Here is a 23,261-nt window from a genome sequence, read left to right on the forward strand (position 1 = left end):
TTTGGGTAAACTTGTATGTGTACCTCTACATGTAATGTTCAGGGTATACATGGAACATTTGCATGTTAAAATCAGTTTTTCTGAGTAATTTGAAATGTGTATATATTTTCACATAAAAGTTCTTAGTTTATTAATTGTCTCATGAAAAATCTGCACAGTCACCACAGATACAGTCACTGCAGAGTCTTTACTCCTTCTGTTGTCCAATCTCCAGCTCACTTTTTCCCAGCACCAACATTGGCCTTTGCAGTCCTCTTGACTTTCTTCATTCTGTTCTTCGTTCCTTTTGCTGTTTTCTTGAGGTCTTTTTCTTTGCAGGCCATGTCTTGCACGTCTATGTTAGGGTTCATTTTTCTTTCTGTAGTCCAAGGAATAGTAAATCCTGCCAAAGCCAGTTGTCTTGCCACCGCCAAAATGGATTCTGAATCCAAATCCAAAGATGACATCTGGTGTGGTCTTGTACATTTTGGCTAGTTTTTCCTGAATATCTCTCTTAGCTACTTTTGCCTTCCCAGGATAAAGGATGTCGATGACCATTTGTTTCTGCTAAAGTAGTTGGTTGGTCATGAACTTCCTGGTCTGGAGAGCTACTGTGTCATTTATGATGGTTGCTGATCTTCAAGCAGCCAGAGAGGAAAAGAGTGAAATATTTTTATATTAATTCTTAGGTATATTATGGAATCAGATGCACAACTTTAATGAGTTTTTAAGCAAAATGGGATATTTCGATTTCTGTGTTGTGTTGCAGAAGTTTAAGAAGCCTTATCTTTGCTAATACACTTAAAATACTAGTATGCCTTTGTATATTGTATTTCACTTTTTTGAGTCTGAAAGTGTTAAGATAAAAATTACAATATTTAACATGAAAACATTTTTATTAAGGTAAGGAGTCTGTAGCACAATAGTTGATCTAAAGAAAATCATGTATGACTTTTGGAGGTTACTTTTTTAAGATTGTTTTCTCTCAGAATGGAATTGGATACATGTTTTTGCAAGCAGTGGAACTGTTTATTACCAAACTGTGTTAACAAGAGCACAGCCCTTCTTCTGTAGGCTTTACAGTAGAGAAGTTACCCTACTGGTACAGGCCTCGAGGACAGAAACAAAGGAAAATGGGTATTGCTAAAAAATTTAAGTTTTCTTGTTAGTAAATAATTTTAATGCTGTAGAATTGACATTTCCTCTCTGATGAAGTAGAACTTGACTTTTAAGGATGTTTTTGTGTTTGATTTTTACATCACTCAAAGGAATTCTGAGTCTGATTTTTCTTAACGTCTAATATTTTCCAGGATAATGAGGTTTTAGAGGCATTTTAACTTGCCAAAGTGCCATGCTTACAGAGCAACATCAGTATGCAAAATAGTTGTGTGTGCCCTAAGAACTAATGAACCTACTGAGATTCCTTACCAAGATGTGTTGTAGACATTGGGGAAGATTGGATATAGAGAGTTAAATATTGGCATATCAATGTCTGTGTAGGCAAACAGAGTGGCCATTATATTCACTTCAATGGGTGCTAACAACAGGGTTGGACACTAGCATCTTTTATTGAAAACCAAGATGCTAGAGTTATTCTTTTGTTTGTTGAAAAATGCTTTGTAAGCCTTAATTTTTGAAAAGAAAAAGGAACCCACTATTCTTATCAACTTGTACATTTTGAGTTTGCATTTTTTAGTCCTTTTTTTGTTGTTTACAGCTCACTTGCAGAGGTTTTCTTTTACGTTGAGTCTTAATCAAAACACTAAATAAAGATTCTAGAGTTATTAAAATATAGTAAAAAGACACTAGACCAGTGGTTCCCAATATGCCTCCAGATGAGAGTCTATCAAAAATTTTAAAAGAAAATACATGCTTACCTATAATATGAGGCCTCTTAATAGTCTAACTAAAATGAGTTGGCTTGTTTTTGGCTACAAGTATGTGAACTCCAAGTAAAAATCTACTGGTTAGAAGTTCACAATTAAGTGAATATGGGAAAGTGAAATTTTTATTCAGTGAATGAGATTATTTGGTAGGCAAAATCAGTTGACCCTGGAGCAGCAGTGAAGGTTATGGGTGCCAGTCTTCCGAGAAGTCAAAAAAATCTGTGTGTAATTTTGCAGTTGGCTCTCTGTATCTGTGGTTCTGCCTCCTCAGGTTCAACCAACTGCAGGTTGTATAATGCTGTAATATGCATTTGTTGAAAAAAATCTGTGCATAAGTGCACCCATGTAGTTTAAACCTATGTTGTTCAAGGATCATCTGTACTTAAAAGTATGAGGCCCATGGGGCCATATTTTTTTAAAGGCATTTTGGGTAACTTGAACATGGATTAAATGTGTTACTGAACCAGGTTTGTTTGCCTGATGTGCAGCAAGCCAAACGCTGAGACACTGAGGTTTGCAGCAGAGAAAGTGTTTATTCAGGAGACAGCCAAGTGAGGAGATAGGAGACAGGAGAGCAGATCTCAGATCTGCCTCCCTAAAGGCAAGGGGTTTGAAATATTTATGAGATAAAGAAGCAGGGTGGTATTAGGCATGGGGAAAGGTGATTGGAGGTAGGGGAAAGGTGATTGGAGGTAGGGAAAAGGTGAGGTAATTGGTGTTCTTTGCAGGCATATCTGAGTTACATGCTTCTTCTTGAGATACATGTTCAAAAATGGAGGCACTTAGCATGATCTGAGGGTGGAGTTTTGAGTCCTCTGACGTCAAAAGGTCATTTATTGGACACCTCTGCAGGCCCAGTTTTAGGGTCAGTGGTCCCAACCAAAAACCTTAGCCAGCTTGAACTGGGTAAGAGCTGACTCCAAGTTTTCTGGAAAACAGCATAAGCCCCCAATACTGTAGGGACCCATACAACAGAGGTGTTATCTATAGGGGGTGGTTAAGGAGCCAAAAGAAATAATTAAGATGAGCTTGATCAGTGAAAGCATATTACAAGCAGGGCGGGTTTTAATAAGCTGTTCCCTTAGCTGCTGTTCTGTAAAACAAGCTCAAGAATTTCTTTTAGTCATCAGTTTCTTTTAACCTATGGGACAGTTTCAAATGGTTGACCATCTCAAGAGTAATGAGCAGTTACTTTACCATATTCTTTGTGGCAGATTGTATTTTCTAAAAGTAGTTGTAACAATGTGTCCCTTCTCACATGTTCTTGTGACCTTGACCATTCTCTCATCCTGAGGTGGAGTTTATGTTCCCTTCCCTTGAATTTGGGTGTTCCTGTGAATCACTTGTGAGCAATAAGGTGAGGTCAGAAAACGTGAGCTTCTATCCAGCTCACCAAAATACTGGTCCTGAAGTCTTCAATAGCTTTTCAGCAGTATAGCCTGAGATTGCCATGCTATAAGGAAGCCCAGACTGCCTCATGTGGACAGACCACGTGAAGAGGCTCTAAGATAGGAGCTAGAACTGTTCAGCTAAAACTGCATATTCGAGCCCTTCTCAAATTCCTAACTCTCAGAAACTATGAGAGAGAATAAAAATGATTATTGTTGTTTTAAGATGTTGTTTTAGAGTGATTTTGTTACATAGCAATAGATAATCAGAACACTACTTTCCCTGAATCCGCTACTATATAACTGAGATTTGTCAGTGTACAGATGTACAGTCAGTGATATATTCCAATGGTTTGTTCTGGGATCTGAACATTAACTTTATTTTGGTCTTTACCTTTGATATATAAAACTTTTTTCTATCTTTCTTTCCTGTACCCATTTGGAAAAGCCATTCCATCCTTAGCTATGTAGTAGAATGTATTTTGGTAATTGAAACTGTCATGTTTGTCGGAAAGTGTCCATGATATGTTTATTATGTCATGAGAGCATATGATCATCTTTAGAAGGCCTTTTGCTCTGTACCTTAATTTTAGTTACTATGATATTTGGCCTTCTATTAGTTTCCTAGGGCTGCTGTAACAAAGTACTACAAACTGGGTGGCTTAAAACAACAGATATTTATTGTCTCACAGTTCTGGAGGTTAGAAGTCCAAAATCCATGCTCGGTCCGAAACCTGTAAGGAAATTCTTCCTTGCCTCTTCCTAGTTTTTTCTTAGCAATTTTGATATTCCTTGGCTTGTAGCTGTGTAATTCCAGTCTCTGCTTTTGTTGTCAGGTGGAGTTCTCCCTGTGTATCTCTGTGTCTTTACATGCCTCTCCTCTTATAAGGACACCAGTGATGTTGGATTAGAGACCCATTCTGGTCCAGTGTTATATCATTTACCTTAACTAATTACACCTTCGACAACCCCGTTTCCAAATAAGGTCACACTCTGAAGTCCTAGGGATTAGGATTTCAACATATCTTTTTAGGGGGAACACAGTTCAATCCATAACAGGCTTCAAGGGAGATTGATATAATTATGTTTTAACCATTTACACATTTTTACTCCAGATTAGATGTGAATGGGGTTTTTAATCAGTGACCATGAAGCTCTATTCTCTGCAGTTTAGGTCCCCTTTCTCTCTAGCATACACACATACTACACATAAAGTTTGATAGTAGTTTTTTTTACTGTTTACGCTCATTGACCCTTTTGAGAATCTGATAAGAGCAGTGGATTTTTCCCCTAGAAAAAATGTACAGATATATGCACAGGAGTGCACACTTGTACACACACACATAAACACACTCAAAACAATATTTTGCATGAAACTTTAACATGTTGGATTTCCCCGCCACCCCCCAAGCCTGTTCATGAACTTCTGGATTAGAGAGTTATTAATTCCCATCAGTTACAGATGCCTAATTTCTATTTCCCTTTTAGTGGAAAAGCAAACGAAAAGGAAAAATAATGAGGAAGCAGAAGTATGTATATGGAATCCCCTCATGGTCATTGTAGCTCAGTGCAGCTTTTGGGGGAATTTTCATAATTCTGTGATATTTACCATGTGCTTAGTCTCTTTTCTGCTTCCATTCCCGTTCCCTTAGCCATGTATAACCTTTGGCTACATAAAATTATAAGAAATGTTATACTTTTATGTAAAAAAGAATAATCTATGTAGTTTTAGACCTGTACACAGTATCTAAACAAAGCTTTGTATCTTGCAACAGTGTTGGGTTAACTCTTGACCTCTTTAAATTCTGTGTTATTTTTTGATTATTATATCAAGATTTTTTTGAACATGGTAGCGGTCTAGGGTTTCTGAGTCTGCGACAGGATTATATTCTGTGCTCTTCTTCACTTGTAGCCTTTTCTCCAAAATAATATCGCCCAGGCTTCACCCCTGAACATCTTATCTTAATGGGCTTTCCTTTTAAAAATACAGATTTTTAAGTACACCTTGAAAAAGGCTATAGGTCATGTCTTTGTGTTGTGTTTAGTCTCCGGCATATCTGTGTTTCTGAAGCCTGTCATTCATTTATTGTTTTTTTTTTTTTTGAAAATATTATATCAAACAGTTATTTACTGTCCATTTTAGAGTGATATGCATAGTAACTCTAGTAATCGTGAAATCGTAGGCAATGGATATTTAGACTGTGCTGGTTTCTCATCGATGCCTTTCTTAGTAGTTCATTTTTCTTTCTTTTTTTAAAAAATTATTTATTTATTTATTTATTTATTTATTTATTTTTGGCTGTGTTGGGTCTTCGTTTCTGTGCGAGGGCTCTCTCCAGTTGCGGCAAGTCGGGGCCACTCTTCATCGCGGTGCGCGGGCCTCTCACTATCGCGGCCTCTCTTGTTGCGGAGCACAGGCTCCAGACGCGCAGGCTCAGTAGTTGTGGCTCACGGGCCTAGTCGCTCCGCGGCATGTGGGATCTTCCCAGACTAGGGCTCGAACCCGTGTCCCCTGCATCGGCAGGCAGATTCTCAACCACTGCACCACCAGGGAAGCCCCAGTAGTTCATTTTTCTGAATGTGGAATATTCAGAATCTTTATTTAGAGCAGGGGTTGGCAAACTGTGACCTGCAAACTGTTTTCCTGTCTTTGTGAATGAAGTTTTATTGAAACAGAGCCATGCCCATTTGTTTACTTACTGTTCATGGCTGATTTTGTGCCCCAAATGGCAGAATGGAGTAGTTGCTACTAAGATTGTATGGCCCACAAGCTGAAAATATTTACTACTTGACCCTTTACCGAAACCTTTGCCAACTCTTGGTTTAGAATATTTTGGAATTAATTCCCCCTCTTTTAAGGATATTTGAAATTCTTTTTTTTTTTTTAACTTTTTTAGCCATGGAATCTAAGGGATATTAAAAGACCATTTAGCTCAGCATTCTATCTACTGCTGCTTGAATTTCCTCCAGTACTCCTGCCAAGTGGTCCTCCAGCTTAGAGGTGTAGTAGGATTATGAGACAAAACAGCATTGGATGTGTCTGTGTTAAACACAGAATTGCCCCTGATTGGGAGTCAATCAGTGACTCCCAATAAAAAGATAGATGAAATAGCTTATTCTTTGTCTCTTTGTCTCTTTGCTCTCCCCACTGTCTCCACTGGTAGGTTATTTACTTTGGGTTTGTTTACATGCTAGAGGCACAGAGGAGCCACTTTTTAAGAGGAAGACAACTAAGTAGATCCTGCTTTAAGGTGTAGCTGTAGGTGGAAATTTATAGGAAGCTGGAATGAATGCTTAGACATTGTCTAGAGATTTTCATATTCAGTGCTTAGTTTCCCTAAATAAATTTATAGCAGCTAAAACATGGAACTAAGAGTTCTTACAATTACCTTTTGTCAGTTTTTACTGTATGTTCAATAAATACTGGTGCAGAAAGAAACATATGGGTAGAGCCAGTCTCACTGCAGAACTTCACTGCAGAACCGTGTTTGGTAATTCTGTGTACTTGACTCCTTGGTGAACATGGTGAACGTAGGGGTCCTCTCAGGAGATGGGAGAGAGTGGTATCTGATCCAAAGATCAACATTATCCAGACGGGGGAAGAATGTCTCACATTCCATTTAGGAAATCCAGCCTGCTAAAGTCTTGTTAAACAACAGTTTCATAGTTAAAACATCATCTGGTTTTTAATCTAGTAGGTTTGCCATCTAATAAAGAAATGAAATAATAACTCAAGTAATAAGGATTAGCAGAAGAAAGATTTTACACTTTTTTTCTTAACACAATGCTCGTCTTTTATTTTTCACTTTAGAAAAGATTTTTCATACTTTTTTTCTCATAAATGAAAGTGAGTTTGTAAATTGTTAGAGGACAAAAGATAGTATAGACTGGCTAATTGATGGGAAAATATACGCTTTCAAATATTTTTTTGGTACCTTCTGATTTTTCTATTTACTGGCTCTACCTGTATGTTTCTTTCTGCACCAGTAGTTAAAAATATATAACACATGCACTTCGTACATAATTTTAAATTGTGCAAAAGGATATATAGTGAAAAGCAAATGCCCGTCATTTCTCTTCCCTAGTTATCCAGTTCTCCCTCCCAGAGGCAACCATTATTACCAGTTTTTTGGCTTTTTTGCCAGAAAAATCTGTGTATTTATAAACATATGCATTCATTTTTTCATTCCTTTTCCATAAAAGGTGGTATATCATACAGAATATTACATCTTGGCTTTTAAAATTAATCATGAATGCTGTGTTTCATATCAGTATAAGTTGAACCACCTCTTTCCTTTTTTAGTCCTCAGAGGTTTGGTTTAAACCTATTTCTCCTAAAATCATTAATTTCCTTCCCAGAATTAAAAAATGGGTATATGTGCATGTGACTGTAACAGTATATAGTCCAGAGATAAAGTAGCTATTAGTTTTACTTTGGTAATAAAAATTTTTCCCTAGTCTAAAAATTACACTCATAAGTAAATGATCATTTCCATAAAAAAAGATAATTAAAGTTTTTTAGACTGAAATATTACAGATCAGACTGACTGCTGAGGGACCACAGAGAAATCACTGCCAATGAAGTAGGGGGAAGATGAATAAGGAAATGTAATTGTGTGCCCAGCCTTAATCCTTACACAAATGCTATGAAGTGAAGGGGTGGGGGTGTATATGCTGTCTATATGTTTTAGAGATGAGGAAACTACAGAAACAAACAGATAAGTAAGCTCACCCCCAAGATAAATGGATGAGCCTGGATTCCAGCCCAGCCCTGCTAGACTCAGAGCCCAAAGGTCCCCACTACATCATGGCATTGGGTTATCTGAAAGGCTTGTTTCCACAAAGGGGGCCTACCTTATTTATCAGGAAGCAGTTTATAACAGGGCCAGATTCAATAGAGTACTGAAAATGGCTTCACTAGAGACTTAATTTCTTAATAGCTTATGTAAGGGAGGAAGACTTTTCTTCTATCCTTTTATGTTCTAGGACTGATGCCTGCAAATTAAAGTGACAAAAGACATTAATAGAAAAGGCATACGTATATTTTTAAAATGTGCATAAAGGCTTCACAGAAAAGTGAAAACCCAAAAAAAGATGGTTAGACTTGAGAGCTTATATACCATATTAACAAAGGGTTATAAATTATGGAGAAGTGGCTAGACAAAGGAAAAGGAGTTTGGGCTTCTAGGGGCAATAAATTGTGGGAAGGTAAATATGTGGGAAAACTAATAGAAGGTATCGGTTGCTAACATTCCATCTTCTTCATGGCCGTAAAACTCACCCAGAGAGTCCTCATTATGGCAGCCCTCATTTCTTGGAAGTTTCTGCTTTTAATCAGATGAGGGAAGCTCTGAGAAGAATTCTTTCTGCATCTGTTGAATCTCAGTTCCTTCAGCTCAAAGTAACCCATGTGCTATTAGTGATAAGCTTTGGGGTGCAAATTCTGATCCCATACTCCCTTACACAGAACTCACTGTTTTTCAAAGGTAGTTAAGTGTGATACATAGTATATATATTGGTATAGATATTTGCATATATTGGTATAGATATTTATAGAAACATGTTTGAATTTTGTTATTAATCTTAAGCAAGACCTTAAGCTCTCAGAGCTTCTTCTCTTTACCTTATCTTATTACCTCTACTGCCCTGAGTTTTTTGTTTCTAGTCTTCCAATAAATAGTTCTGTTTAGGAAAGGTCTTTCAGTGGGTTGGGTAGAGTAGAGTTGGAAATAAATCCACTAACCTTCGGTAAGTGTTTATTTCTTAACCTGAGAATGATGTCTTTTTATTCAAACTGATAGTGGCAATAATTAAGACCGCTTCGGTGGTCTTGTGAGTCGAGTTCTAAGTTTGACAACAGACCTTTTCCTTTCTCATTCTCTTTGTTGGGTGCCTCTGGAAATGGCCTTCAGGGAAATACTGGTAAAGTCTAATTGCTTTTGAGCTTTAATTGTTTAAGAGTCTACCTGAACCAGTTAATAGTCTCATTTCTAAACTGTGTTGCTGAATTGGCCCATCAACTTTTACTGTGAAATGGTGTGGAGTTTTAAGGATTTTTCAGCCAGAATTTGCCTTATTTCATATGCTAAAATTTTCTGTGGAGCATTCTTGTCTGTTACATGCCAAGGAGACCCTGTAGTAAAGATACTGTCCATTTCCTCTTATAGTGAATCATACAACTTTAGAAATGGAAAGGAAGACCATTTATTCCAGCCTCTTCACTTTCCTGAACTTCTCTTCCAGTGCTGTGCACTCACTCCTTACCCATGAGTTGACGCCTTTACCTCACTGTAGGACAAGTGGAAACTTTTTATACTCTCTATAAATGTGGAATTTAGTTAGAAGATACTGGTTTAAATTTGCCTCTGTCTATATATAGGGGCTGAGTGACCTTAGGCAAGAAAAATTATTAAGAAGACTTGTAGGAAATTGTATCGGAAAGCATGAGAGGTATAGTTTTTTGTGCTTAATCTCTCCTTTTCCTGTCTTCCTTTTATTATTTATTTTTCTCATCACTGATGAGTCTTCTGTAAAACTTTGCTTCAAGCCCATGGACCCACCTCGTTCCTCTCACCGTATCCTAATCTCCATGTACTTGTTCACATTTGTCTTTCTGCTTAGCAAGTTTCTGAAACAACTGCTTGACAGTATATTAAAAGTCTTAATTAATTTGAGTTGTTTTTAGCGCTAATATAGGCAAAGGAATTCCCATTTCTTGGCACCAAAGAGCTGCTTTTTCTTTGGCAGATTTTTATGGTTTTCATGTTACTGTTATACCCCAGTCTCTCACTTTGATTGCTTTGTCTATTTAAAGAACTCTTTTTTAAAAATTTAAGTTTATATTTTTAGTTTTTTACACATATCCCCTTTTTTTTGGATTTTCCTCCCATGTAGGTCACCACGGAACACCGAGTAGAGCTCCCCGTACCACCCAGCAGACTCTCACCAGTCATCCACTTTATACACAGTATAAAGAACTCTTTTTTAAAAAGTTGAAAATGAGAGAAGGAACTTGTCTCTAATTATTTATCTTAATTAGGTTTCTGAAAGTAATGAGACAACATGATTGGCTTTCCATTAATTTTAGGACATCTATTAAGAGACTACAATTATGTTACAAGGGTGCAGTTTATATTGATTGGGTGAGTGCTATCTTAGAATTATCTGTGGTTTCTCCATTTGCGTCCATTCCAGGCTCTTTTTGCCCATGAACCTGCATGTTCTCCTTTTATAGATAAGGAAACAGGTTAAGAGTAGTAGTTTTATCTTAGGATCTCATGGCTTCAAAGTGGCAGAGCCTGGACCTCAGCCACTAGTAAGTGAGGGTATCTTAGTTTAAGTAGCTTTGTAATATGTTCTCTTAATGTAAGTTTATGTGCATAATATGAAACCCACTAGGAAAACCCACTTTAGCAAGAAAGCCTCGAAAGTAATTGTGATATTTGGTACCCACCATTTTGCTGGTCTTCTGAAAGATTTCTGCCTCTTTAACTTTTGAACCATAAGATAAGGTACTTTTTGAAGAAAATACCCAGCTGCCACTGCTAGGTGGTGTATCCTAAGGCATCTCAAGAACAGTGAAAATAAATATGAATCATGATTCACAGCTTCTCTCCCCTGGCACATGGAATAATATTGCTGCTTTTCTCATTATTGCAGTGCTGCAGCTACTTTTTAACAGTTGATAGGAGCTTTAGATATTTTCCTGTGTATGTAGAATCACACAGTAGGAATCTAAGCAGCATGCTCTGGAAGGATTGGCAGCATTTCTTTCCTGGCTTCTGCTTTTCCTGTAGCTTTTGGCCATACTAGCAGGACTATGTGGAAGATGTGATAAGTCTAGACTTTCCTTAAAAGGAGTGCTCATTTGTACTTGCTTTGCCAGTAAGTTAATAGGGTAAAGTATATTGGTGGGTGGGGGAATCAAGAATACCTGGAGACAGAGTTTAAAAATACTTGGTGCTCGTAAAGTTTTTGGTTGCGTTGTGATAAAGTTGGGGAGCTGTGGGAATCTGTTCTTTCTTCCATGAAGAGAACCTTAAGGATAAAATCACATGCAATTAGCTTTAAGCTAGTTACCTGAAACTGGTAAGAAGTAGTTTCATTCTACAACTCTCTTAGCAAATAATCTTTATACTGTTAAGGAGAGAGTATTAAGTTCGGTAAAAATTTTCTGTTGCTTGGTGTTAACAGATTTTTATAGGGAGGGTGTCCTGGTAGGTGAGGAAGAAAGTACGTAGTTGTGTTTTTTTAGGGTTGAGCCAATCACATGTTCAGGCTATAAATCCTCAATTATTAAAGGGCAAACTGCTTAGTATCTTTTTCTGTCTTAAATGCATGTGTACACCTATGGAAAACTTTCTGGTTCCTGGTATCTGGTAGGTGCTTAATAAATATTTCTTGAATAGATTTTTACATATGAAGAAAATGAAGCTCAGAGAATTAAATAACTTGTTCTAGGTCATGTGTCCAGGGCACTGTGTTTAATATATATTTAGTATGTAATTGTCATTAATACCTACCAGATTTGTTAGGTGTATTGATGCAGACTTATTCTTCATTTCTCCTCTATGACAACATTTTAACTTTAATGCTCTATAGTTTTAATTAGGTTTGGGGGTCAAGGAAGTCTTGAAATAGTCTTATTAGACCTGAAGCAGGTTATAAGTAGAGTAACCATACTGTGAAAACTGGAACACTTTTGAGAAGAGGGGGCTCTAATCAAAGTTAAGCTGGAATAATGTGTAAAACCAGGCTTATTCCAGGAAAACCAGGACATATATGGTCACCCAATATTTACTTTTATTTTTTACAGTAAACTTTTTATTGACGTGTAACATACCTTCAGAAAGTCAATAAATCCTGTGTACAACTTGACGAGTTTTAAAAAATGAGCCACTCAGATCAAGAAATAGAACATAACCAGTATCCCAGAAGCCTCCCTCACACCCTTTTTGGTCACTACCTCTTCCTCCCCTGGAATATAACCATTGTTCTGACTTTTAACTGTAGATGATTTTTGCCTGTTTTTGAACTTTATATGCATGATATCATACAGTATACACCTTTTGTGTCTGGCCTCTTTGGCTCAGTGTTCTCTTTGTGAGCCCCATCCATGTGGTGTATAGGATAATTCCTTCATTCTCATTGTTTTTTAATATTCCATTGTATGAATATACTATAATTTATGTAATATACTTTTGACAGACATTGGGTTTTTAAAATTTTGGGTCAGTAGGAGTAGCACTGCTACAAACATATAAACATTGTTTATGAGTCTTTTGGTGAACAAATGTACTCATTTCTGTTGGGTATATAATCAGGAATGGAACTGCTACATCATATGATATGTGATTGTTTGGCTTTATTAGGTAGTACCACTTTTACTAAGTGTTACAACAATCTGTACTTCCTCCAGCAGTAGATGAGAGTTCCATTTTTCTCTCTCTGCAACTTTACCAATACTATGTATTGTCTGTCTTTTTCATTTTAGCCATTCTGGGGACAGTGTACCAGGATCACATTGAGGTTTGATAACTAATGAAGTTCAGCCCTTTTTTTTTTTTAAATTGTATTTTTATTTATTTATTTTTGGTTGTATTGGGTCTTCGTTGCTGTGCGCAGGCTTTCTCCAGTTGCGGAGAGCGGGGGCTGCTCTTCATTGCATGCGCGGGCTTCTCATTGCGGTGGCTTCTTTTGTTATGGAGCACAGGCTGTAGGTTCGCGGGCTCAGTAGTTGTGGCACACAGGCATAGTTGCTCCGTGGCATGTGGGATCCTCCCAGACCAGGGATCGAACCCGTGTCCCCTGCATTGGCAGGTGGATTCTTAACCACTACGCCACCAGGGAAGTCCTCAGCCCTTTTCTATGTGCTAATTGGCCATTTGGATATTTTTTTGTAATGCCATTTGGATACTCTCCTTTATGCTTCCTTTTCTGTTCAAGCCTTTCCCATTTTTCTATTGTTTTTTTCACTTCTCCTTATTGATTTGTAGTTCTTCATATATTCTGGTAGTAATCAGTTCTCATTTATACATACTACTGCAAATATCTTTTACCTGCTTTGCCTTTTCTCTCTGTTAATAGTGTTGTGGGATGAACTCAGTTTTAGTGCCTTCCAGTTTATCAATATTTTTCCTTTTTGGTTAGTAGCACTTCTTGTGTCCTATTTAATAAATGTTTGCCTACCCCATGATCATGGAGATGTTCTGTGTCATCTTCTAGAATCATAACTATTTTACCTTTCACATTTGGGTGTATAGTCTGTCTGGAATTCATTTTTGTGTGTGGTGTGGTATAGAAGTCAAGATTGATTTTTTGCTATATGGATATCCAATTGATTGTACTCTTCTCTTCTTGTCCCAATACCACATTTCTGTAGCTTTATGATACATCTTGATACATGGTAATATAAGTTCTCCAGCTTTGTTGTTCTTAGTGCTTGTCTTGGCTACTCTTGGCCCTTTGCATTTCTGTAACATTTTAGAGTCTTAGTTTCCATACATAAACAAAAACAGCTTAAATTTTGATAGGGATTGTATTGAATCTAAGGAATGTAGTACATCTCTCCATTTATTTAAGTATTGTTTGATTTCTCTCAATGTTTTGTAGTTTTCCATTAGTATCTTTTACATTTATTTCTAATTTTTGGGGTTCTCAAAAAAAATAAATCAGGGGCTTCCCTGGTGGTGCAGTGGTTAAGAATCCGCCTGCCAATGCAGGGGACACGGGTTCGAGCCCTGGCCCGGGAAGATGCCACATGCCACGGAGCAACTAAGCCTGTGCACCACAACTACTGAGCCTGTGCTCTAGAATCCGTGAGCCACAGCTACTGAAACCCATGTGCCTAGAGCCTGTGCTCCGCAACAAGAGAAACCACCGCAATGAGAAGCCCGCGTACCGCAACGAAGACCCAACTCAGCCAAAAAAAAAAAAAAAAAAATTCGTTGAGGTGAAATTCACATAATATAAAATTAATCATTTTAAAGTGAAAAATTCAATGACATTTGCTACATTCACAGTGTTGTGCAGCTGCCACGTCTGTCTAGTTCCAGAATTCCTTCACTCCAAAGTAAAGCTCCTGAAGCAGTTTTCCTCCACTGCCCACTCTCTCCACTCTTCAGCTCCTGCCAACCACCAGTCTGCATTGTCTCTATGGATTTATCTATTCTGGATATTTCATATAAATGAAATCCTATAGTATGTGATCTTCTATGTCTGATTTTTTAAACTTAGTATGTTTTTGAGGTTCATCCCCCATTGTAGTACGTGTCAGTACTTCATTCCTTATTATGACTGAATAATATTCCACTATATATACCATGATTTGTTGATCCATTCATTTGTTGATGGACTTTTGGGTTGTTTGTACTATTTGGCTGTTGTAAACACTGCTGCTGTAAACAAGCGTGTACGTGTACTTTTTGAGTACCTATCTGCAGGTCTTTTGTGGTGTATACCTAGGAGCACAATTGCAGGGTCATACGATAATTTTTTTGTTTAACTTTTTGAGGAACTGCCAAACTTTCCCACAGCAGCTGAATCATTTTTCATTCCCGTCAGCAATGTGCATGAGTTCCAGTTTCTCTGCATCCTCACCAATTGATACTTGATATTTTCCATAATTTTTTGGTGTTTTGGATGGTATTATAAGTGGTATAGTTTTTTTTTTAACTTTATTTCTTGTGTGTTGGTGGTGTATAGAAATACATTTGTTTTTTTCTTTCTGTATAAACCTTGTATCTAGTTCTTAAATTCACTTGGTAATTCTAATAGTTTACTTATGTATTGATTGAATTTTCTACGTACATTTGCATTTCTGATTTCCAATGCTTTCTTTTTAAAATTTTTTAATTTTATTTTTTTTTATACAGCAGGTTCTTATTAGTTATCCATTTTATACATATTAGTGTATATATGTCAATCCCAATCTCCCAATTCATCACACCACCCCCACCCCCCCGCCGCTTTCCCCCCTTGGTGTCCATATGTTTGTTCTCTACATCTGTGTCTCAATTTCTGCCCTGCAAACTGGTTCATCTGTACCATTTTTCTAGGTTCCACATATATGCGTTAATATACGATATTTGTTTGTCTTTTCCTGACTTACTTCACTCTGTATGACAGTCTCTAGATTCATCCATGTTTCTACAGATGACCCAATTTCTTTCCTTTTTATGGTTGAGTAATATTCCATTGTATATATGTACCACATCTTCTTTATCTATTCGTCTGTCGATGGGCATTTAGGTTGCTTCCATGACCTGGCTATAGTAAATAGTGCTGCAATGAACATTGATGTGCATGTGTCTTTTTGAATTATGGTTTTCTCTGAGTATATGCCCAGTAGTGGGATTGCTGGGTCATATGGTAATTCTAGTTTTAGTTTTTTAAGGAACCTCCATACTGTTGTCCATAGTGGCTGTATCAATTTACATTCCCACCAACAGTGCAAGAGGGTTCCCGTTTCTCCACACCCTCTCCAGCATTTGTTGTTTGTAGATTTTCTGATGATGCCCATTCTAACTGGTGTGAGGTGATACCTCATTGTAGTTTTGATTTGCATTTCTCTAATAATTAGTGATGTAGAGCTGCTTTTCTTATGCTTCTTGGCCATCTGTATGTCTTCTTTGCAGAAATGTCTATTTAGGTCTTCTGCGCATTTTTGGATTGGGTTGTTTGTTTTTTTAATATTGAGCTGCATGAGCTGTTTATATATTTTGGAGATTAATCCTTTGTCCGTTGCTTCGTTTGCAAATATTTTCTCCCATTCTGAGGGTTGTCTTTTCATCTTGTTTGTAGTTTCCTTTGCTTTGCAAAAGCTTTTAAGTTTCATTAGGTCCCATTTGTTTATTTTTGTTTTTATTTCCATTACTCTAAGAGGTGGATCAAAAAACGTCTTGCTGTGGTTTATGTCCAAGAGTGTTCTTCCTATGTTTTCCTCTAAGAGTTTTATAGTTTCTGGCCTTACATTTAGGTCTCTAATCCATTTTGAGTTTATTTTTGTGTATGGTGTTAGGGAGTGTTCTAATTTCATTCTTTTACATGTAGCTGTCCAGTTTTCCCAGCACCACTTATTGAAGAGACTGTCTTTTCTCCATTGTATATCCTTGCCTCCTTTGTCATAGATTAGTTGACCATAGGTGTGTGGGTTTATCTCTGGGCTTTCTATCCTGTTCCATTGATTATTTCTGTTTTTGTGCCAGTACCATATTGTCTTGATGACTGTAGCTTTGTAGTATAGTCTGAAGTCAGGGAGTCTGATTCTTCCAGCTCCGTTATTTTCCCTCAAGACTGCTTTGGCTATTCGGGGTCTTTTGTGTCTCCATACAAATTTTAAGATTTTTTGTTCCAGTTGTGTAAAAAATGCCATTGGTAATTTGATAGGGATTGCATTGAATCTGTAGATTGCTTTGGGTAGTATAGTCATTTTCACAATATTGATTCTTCCAATCCAAGAACATGGTATATCTCTCCATCTGTTTGTATCATTAATTTCTTTCATCAGTGTCATATTGTTTTCTGCATCCAGGTCTTCTGTCTCCCTAGGTAGGTTTATTCCTAGGTATTTTATTCTTTTTGTTGCAGTGGTGAATGGGAGTGTTTCCTTAATTTCTGTTTCAGATTTTTCATCATTAGTGTATAGGAATGCAAGAGATTTCTATGCATTAATTGTGTATCCTGCAACTTGACCAAATTCATTGATTAGCTCTAGTAGTTTTCTGGTGGCATCTTTAGGATTCTGTGTGTATAGTATCATGTCATCTGCAAACAGTGACAGTTTTACTTCTTCTTTTCCAATTTGGATTCCTTTTATTTCTTTTTCTTCTCTGATTGCCGTGGCTAGGACTTCCAAAACTATGTTGAATAATAGTGGTGAGAGCGGACATCCTTGTCTTGTTTCTGATCTTAGAGGAAATGCTTTCAGTTTTCACCATTGAGAATGATGTTTGCTGTGGGTTTGTCGTATATAGCCTGTATATGTTGAGGTAGGTTCCCTCTGTGCCTACTTTCTGGAGAGTTTTTATCATAAATAGGTGCTGAATTTTGTCAAAAGCTTTTTCTACATCTGTTGAGATGATCATATGGTATTTATTCTTCAATTTGTTAATATGGTGTATGACATTGATTGATTTGCATATATTGAAGAATCCTTGCATCCCTGGGATAAATCCCACTTCATCATGGTGTATGATCCTTTTAATGTGTTGTTGCATTCTGTTTGCTAGTATTTTGTTGAGGATTTTTGCATCTATATTCATCAGTGATATTGGTCTGTAATTTTCTTTTTTTGTAGTATCTTTGTCTGGTTTTGGTATCAGGGTGATGGTGGCCTCATAGAATGAGTTTGGGAGTGTTCCTTGCTCTGCAATTTTTTGGAAGAGTTTGGGAAGGATGGGTGTTAGCTCTTCTCTAAATGTTTGATAGAATTAACCTGTGAAGCCATCTGGTCCTGGACTTTTGTTTGTTGGAAGATTTTTAATCACAGTTCAATTTCAATGCTTGTGATTGGTCTGTTCATATTTGCTATTTCTTCCTGGTTCGGTCTTGGAAGATTATACCTTTCTAAGAATTTGTCCATTTCTTCCAGGTTGTCCATTTTATTGGCATAGAGTTGCTTGTAGTAGTATCTTAGGATGCTTTGTACTTCCGTGGTATCTGTTGTAACTTCTTTTTTTTCATTTCTAATTTTATTGGTTTGAGTCCTCTCCTCCTTTTTCTTGATGAGTCTGGCTAATGGTTTATCAATTTTGTTTATCTTCTCAAAGAACCAGCTTTTAGTTTTGTTGATCTTTGCTATTGTCTTCTTTGTTTCTATTTCATTTATTTCTTCTCCGATCTTTATAATTTCTTTCCTTCTGCTAACTTTGGGTTTTGTTTGTTCTTCTTTCTCTAGTTCCTTTAGGCATAAGGTTAGATTGTTTATTTGAGATTTTTCTTGTTTCTTGAGGTAGGCTTGTATTGCTATAAACTTCCCTCTTAGAACTGCTTCTGCTGCATCCCATAGGTTTTGGATCGTTGTGTTTTCATTGTCTTTTGTCTCTAGGTATTTTTTGATTTCCTCTTTGATTTCTTCAGTGATCTCTTGGTTATTTTGTAACATATTGTTTTGTCAAAATATGAACAGACCAGTCACAAGCACTGAAATTGAAACTGATTAAAAATCTTCCAACAAACAAAAGTCCAGGACCAGATGGCTTCACAGGTGAATTCTATCAAACATTTAGAGAAGAGCTAACACCCATCCTTCTCAAACTTTTCCAAAAAATTGCAGAGGAAGGAACATGCCCAAACTCATTCTATGAGGCCACCATCACCCTGATACCAAAACCAGACAAAGATACTACAAAAAAGAAAATTACAGACCAATATCACTGATGAATATAGATGCAAAAGTCCTCAACAAAATACTAGCAAACAGAATGCAACAACACATTAAAAGGATCATACACCACGATGAAGTGGGATTTATCCCAGGGATGCAAGGATTCTTCAATATATGCAAATCAGTCCATGTGTTTGTGTTTTTTATGTTTTTTTCCCTGTAATTGCTTTCTAATCCCATAGCATTGTGGTCAGAAAAGATGCTTGATATGATTTGAATTTTCTAAATTTACTGAGGCTTGATTTGTGACCCCAGATGTGATCTATCCTGGAGAATGTTCCATGTGCACTTGAGAAGAAAGTGTAATCTGCTGTTTTTGGATGGAATGTCCTGTAGATATCAATTAATTCTGTCTGGTCTATTGTGTCATTTAAAGCTTGTGTTTCCTTATTAATTTTCTTTCTGGATGATCTGTCCATTGGTGTAAGTGAGGTGTTAAAGTTCCCCACTATTATTGTGTTACTGTCGGTTTCCTCTTTTATAGCTGTTAGCATTTGCCTTATGTATTGAGGTGCTCCTATGTTGGGTGCATATATATTTGCAATTGTTATATCTTCTTGGATTGATCCCTTGATCATTATGTAGTGCCCTTCCTCTTCTCTTGTAACGTTCTTTATTTTAAAGTCTATTTTATCTGATATGAGTATAGCTACTCCAGCTTTCTTTTGATTTCCATTTGCATGGAATATCTTTTTTCCATCCCCTCACTTTCAGTCTGTATGTGTTCCTAGGTCTGAAGTCGGTCTCTTGTAGACAGCATATATATGGGTCTTGTTTTTGTATCCATTCAGGCAGTCTGTCTCTTTTGGTTGGAGCTTTTAATCCATTCACGTTTAAGGTACTTATCGATATGTATGTTCCTATTATCATTTTCTTTATTGTTTTGGGTTTGTTTTTGTAGGTTCTTTTCTTCTCTTGTGTTTCCCACTTAGAGAAGTTCCTTTAGCATTTGTTGTAGAGCTGGTTTGATGGTGCTGAATTCTCTTAGCTTTTGCTTGTCTGTAAAGCTTTTGATTTCTGCATCGAATCTGAATGAGATCCTTGCCAGGTAGAGTAATCTTGGTTGTAGGTTCTTCCCTTTCATCACTTTAAGTATGTTGTGCGACTCCCTTCTGGCTTGTAGAGTTTCTGCTGAGAAATCAGCTGTTAACCTTATGGGAGTTCCCTTGTATGTTATTTGTCTTTTTTCCCTTGCTGCTTTCAATAATTTTTCTTTGTCTTTAATTTTTGCCAGTTTGATTACTATGTGTCTCAGTGTGTTTCTCCTTGGGTTTATCCTGTATGGGACTCTCTGTGCTTCCTGGACATTGGTGGCTATTTCTTTTCCCATATTAGGGAAGTTTTCACCTATAATCTCTTCAAATATTTTCTCAGGTCCTTTCGCTCTCTCTTCTTCTGGGACCCCTATAATGCGAATGTTGTTGTGTTTAATGTCCCAGAGGTCTCTTAGGCTGTCTTCATTTCTTTTCATTCTTTTTTCTTTATTCTGTTCCACAGCAGTGAATTCCACCATTCTGTCTTCCAGGTCACTTATCCGTTCTTCTGTCTCAGTTATTCTGCTATTGATTCCTTCTAGTGTATTTTTCATTTCAATTATTGTGTTGTTCATCTCTGTTTGTTTGTTCTTTAATTCCTCTAGGTCTTTGTTAAACATTTCTTGCATCTTCTCGATCTTTGCCTCCATTCTTTTTGCGAGGTCCTGGATCATCTTCGCTATCATTATTCTGAATTCTTTTTCTGGAAGGTTGCCTATCTCCACTTCATTTAGTTGTTTTTCTGGGGTTTTATCTTGTTCCTTCATCTGGTACATAGCCCTCTGCCTTTTCATCTTGTCCATCTTTCTGTGAATATGGTTTTTGTTCCACATGCTGCAGGATTGTAGTTCTTCTTGCTTCTGCTGTCTGCCCTCTGGTGGATGAGGCTATCTAAGAGGCTTGTGCCAGTTTCCTGATAGGAGGGACTGGTGGTGGGTAGAGCTGGCTCTTGCTGTGGTGGGCAGAGCTCCGTCTCCAATGGTTTCTTATTCTCTGTTCCTTTTTCGTAGTAGTTTACTTGATGGATGCAATATTCTTGTGAATGACTTGGAGAGTATTTATTAGAGTTTAAATTTCCTGTAAATTTTTCATTACCTTAGTTTTCTTCGTGGTTGGTTCTGTTGCTTTTCATTTTAGTCCTTCTTAATTTTGTAGATATTTCTTAAATATCTGATGATCCTTAGTTATCCATATTTATGAAGGACTAGTATGATTGGTTTTGGTAGGTGATACTGCCTTCCTCTCAGTTTTCTGAAGCCTGATTTTCCAAGAGGGCTTTTCTGCAAGTGGAATTACTGAGAGCTCTATATGAGTTTGTTTTAAGGGCCAGCAGCAGCCAGATAATCTGAGGACCTAAAATTTATTTCTGGGGCACGAGTGCTCTGAAGATTTTTTTTCTTTTGGTTGTTTTTGTTTCCTTTCTCCCAGTGCCCCACCTCCATTTGTGGATGTACAGAGCAACCTCAAACTCAGCCCTACTTCGCTTTTGTCCCTAACACCCATGCTGGATGTTCTCAGCAGATCTGGATACTAAGCCTGGGAGCCAAAGTTTATACAGGAAGTAAGACTGTCAGGAGTGGCTCTGCTGTTCTGTGAGCAAGCTTTAGTTACCTTAATTTCCCTAAGCTTTTATTCAGCTTCTTGATCCTGAACTTGGTGTTTTCTATTTAGGGGGTTGGGACAGCTCTTGCCTTCTTATGGTCCTTTCCTGTGTTTGTTTTGCTTAGGTTGTTGTTCCTTATGCTATGGCTTCTCTATCAATTTAGTCTCATCTATTTCTTGTGGAAATTCTTTTTTCTTGCCTTCCTTCCTCCCTTCCTTCCTTCTTTTCTTTCTGCTTGTTACTGGGTTTTCAGATTGTTATGAATTTAAATTTTTATAATTGTGAAAAATTTAGATATAAAATACAGGTATCTACTCCTTAGCTTAAATAAAACATAAATACAATTGAAGTTTCTTATTCTCTTCCCTGATTGTATTATACTCTCTCTAATGCATTTATTAATATTATCATGTGTATGCATTTCTAAACAATAAATAGCATCATTTTGAATGTGTTTGAGCCTTGAATAGTGACATACTGCATGAGTCCTTCTGCATCTTTTTTTTTCCACTCATCATGGTTCTTTTGTGTGTTCATTCTATTAGTATACTCTCTTTTCTGCTGTTTCAGTGGAATTTGGGTAGGGAGGATAAGTCAGTCTATATATTTCTTACTGTGACTTTTTTAAAAGGGAGATTTAAGTACCTTTTGAATATATTGTCACTACAGACATGTAAAAGAAAGGACTTGGTGTTACCTCTTGTTTCAACTGGTGATGATAGGTGAATATGACACCTCACCCTGTTATACAAGCTAGGCAATTGAGTCTTGCTGCTGACCTCTATTTGGTGTTATAAATACTTTTGGAGACAGAGAAACACCACTTATTCATGTTTGGGGTTTAAGTGAAGATTTGGATCCTTATTGCTGAAGGAATTTTTAGAGGTCACTTGGTACAAACTGTACTAAAGAAACCCAGGCCCAGAGAAGGTGAGTGACTTGTCCGAGGTGGTCCAGGTGAAAACAGGGATTAGAAGCCAGTGTTGCAGTTCATTGTACTTGCCACCATACTACAATGAGCCAAACGTTAATGTCCCCTTTTGTGTTAACGTTGAACTTTGATTTTTGACTGTCCTTTAAAATACTTATTTGAATACCAAGAGATTTTCAGTATGTAACAATGAACATAAATCTTTGAAGTGATGCTTATTTGTCATATTTTCCTTAGGATCAGAATGGTTTCAATCCCAGAATACTATGAAGGCAAGAATGTCCTCCTCACTGGAGCTACTGGTTTCCTAGGGAAGGTACTTCTGGAAAAGTTGCTGAGGTCTTGTCCTAAGGTGAATTCAGTGTATGTTTTGGTGAGGCAGAAAGCTGGACAGACACCCCAGGAGCGAGTAGAAGAAGTCATTAGTGGCAAGGTAAGTATGGAAAATGATCATTTGGAAGAGAGGAAAGAGTGTGTGTTTGTGCATGTAATTATTGTAATCATCAACAGAGTATATTTCTTAAGTGTCCTGAAAAAAATTGGTAAAAAAAAAATCCTATAAGAATGGCAGTAAATTGAATATGACTTGTGATCAGTAGGAGAAAAAAGCTTTCTTCTATGATGAACAAAATTATATAACAAGTTCTAAATTACCTTTATGGTAAAGGTTTAATGTGTTTTTAGAATATTTGAGGCAGGTTATTTGTAATTACTAGATGTTTAAGTAGTTTCAGATTAATAATAATGAGTTAGTTTCTAACTCCTACTATGCTGTGAGACACAGTGCTTTGATAACAGTTAAAGATTTGTAAGCACTAATTGCTCCCCACAAAAGTATTAGGAAGTAGCAAAGTCACATATTCCCATTTGACAAATAAGAACATGATGACAGAGGGGTTATATAGAATACAAGAGTATGTCATACATTTGAACCTTTAGTAAAATATGGCTAAGAAAAAATGGAAATGAGCTGGAGTAAAATTATTTCACAGTCATAAGCTTTAGAATTTATCTGACATTCATTGTTAGTAAGTTTGGTATAGTAGCTATGTAAT

At 37.0% G+C, this 23,261-nt stretch overlaps 1 protein-coding gene and 1 pseudogene across 2 annotated transcripts in view; one reads left to right on the forward strand and one right to left on the reverse strand.

Annotated features, from left to right (window-relative positions):
- FAR1 (fatty acyl-CoA reductase 1) overlaps positions 1-23,261 on the forward strand; it is a 73,304-nt gene that overhangs the window by 11,412 nt on the left and 38,631 nt on the right. For both annotated transcript variants that reach the window (XM_061201479.1, XM_061201478.1), the window contains exon 2: positions 22,444-22,639. In XM_061201479.1, the coding sequence (XP_061057462.1) occupies positions 22,451-22,639 (189 nt within the window). In that variant the 5' untranslated portion in view covers positions 22,444-22,450. The remainder of the gene's footprint in view (positions 1-22,443; positions 22,640-23,261) is intronic.
- LOC133099891 (small ribosomal subunit protein eS24-like) lies at positions 170-6,873 on the reverse strand (annotated as a pseudogene).

Source organism: Eubalaena glacialis, chromosome 10 (assembly GCF_028564815.1).
Source record: "Eubalaena glacialis isolate mEubGla1 chromosome 10, mEubGla1.1.hap2.+ XY, whole genome shotgun sequence".
NCBI lineage: Eukaryota > Metazoa > Chordata > Mammalia > Artiodactyla > Balaenidae > Eubalaena > Eubalaena glacialis.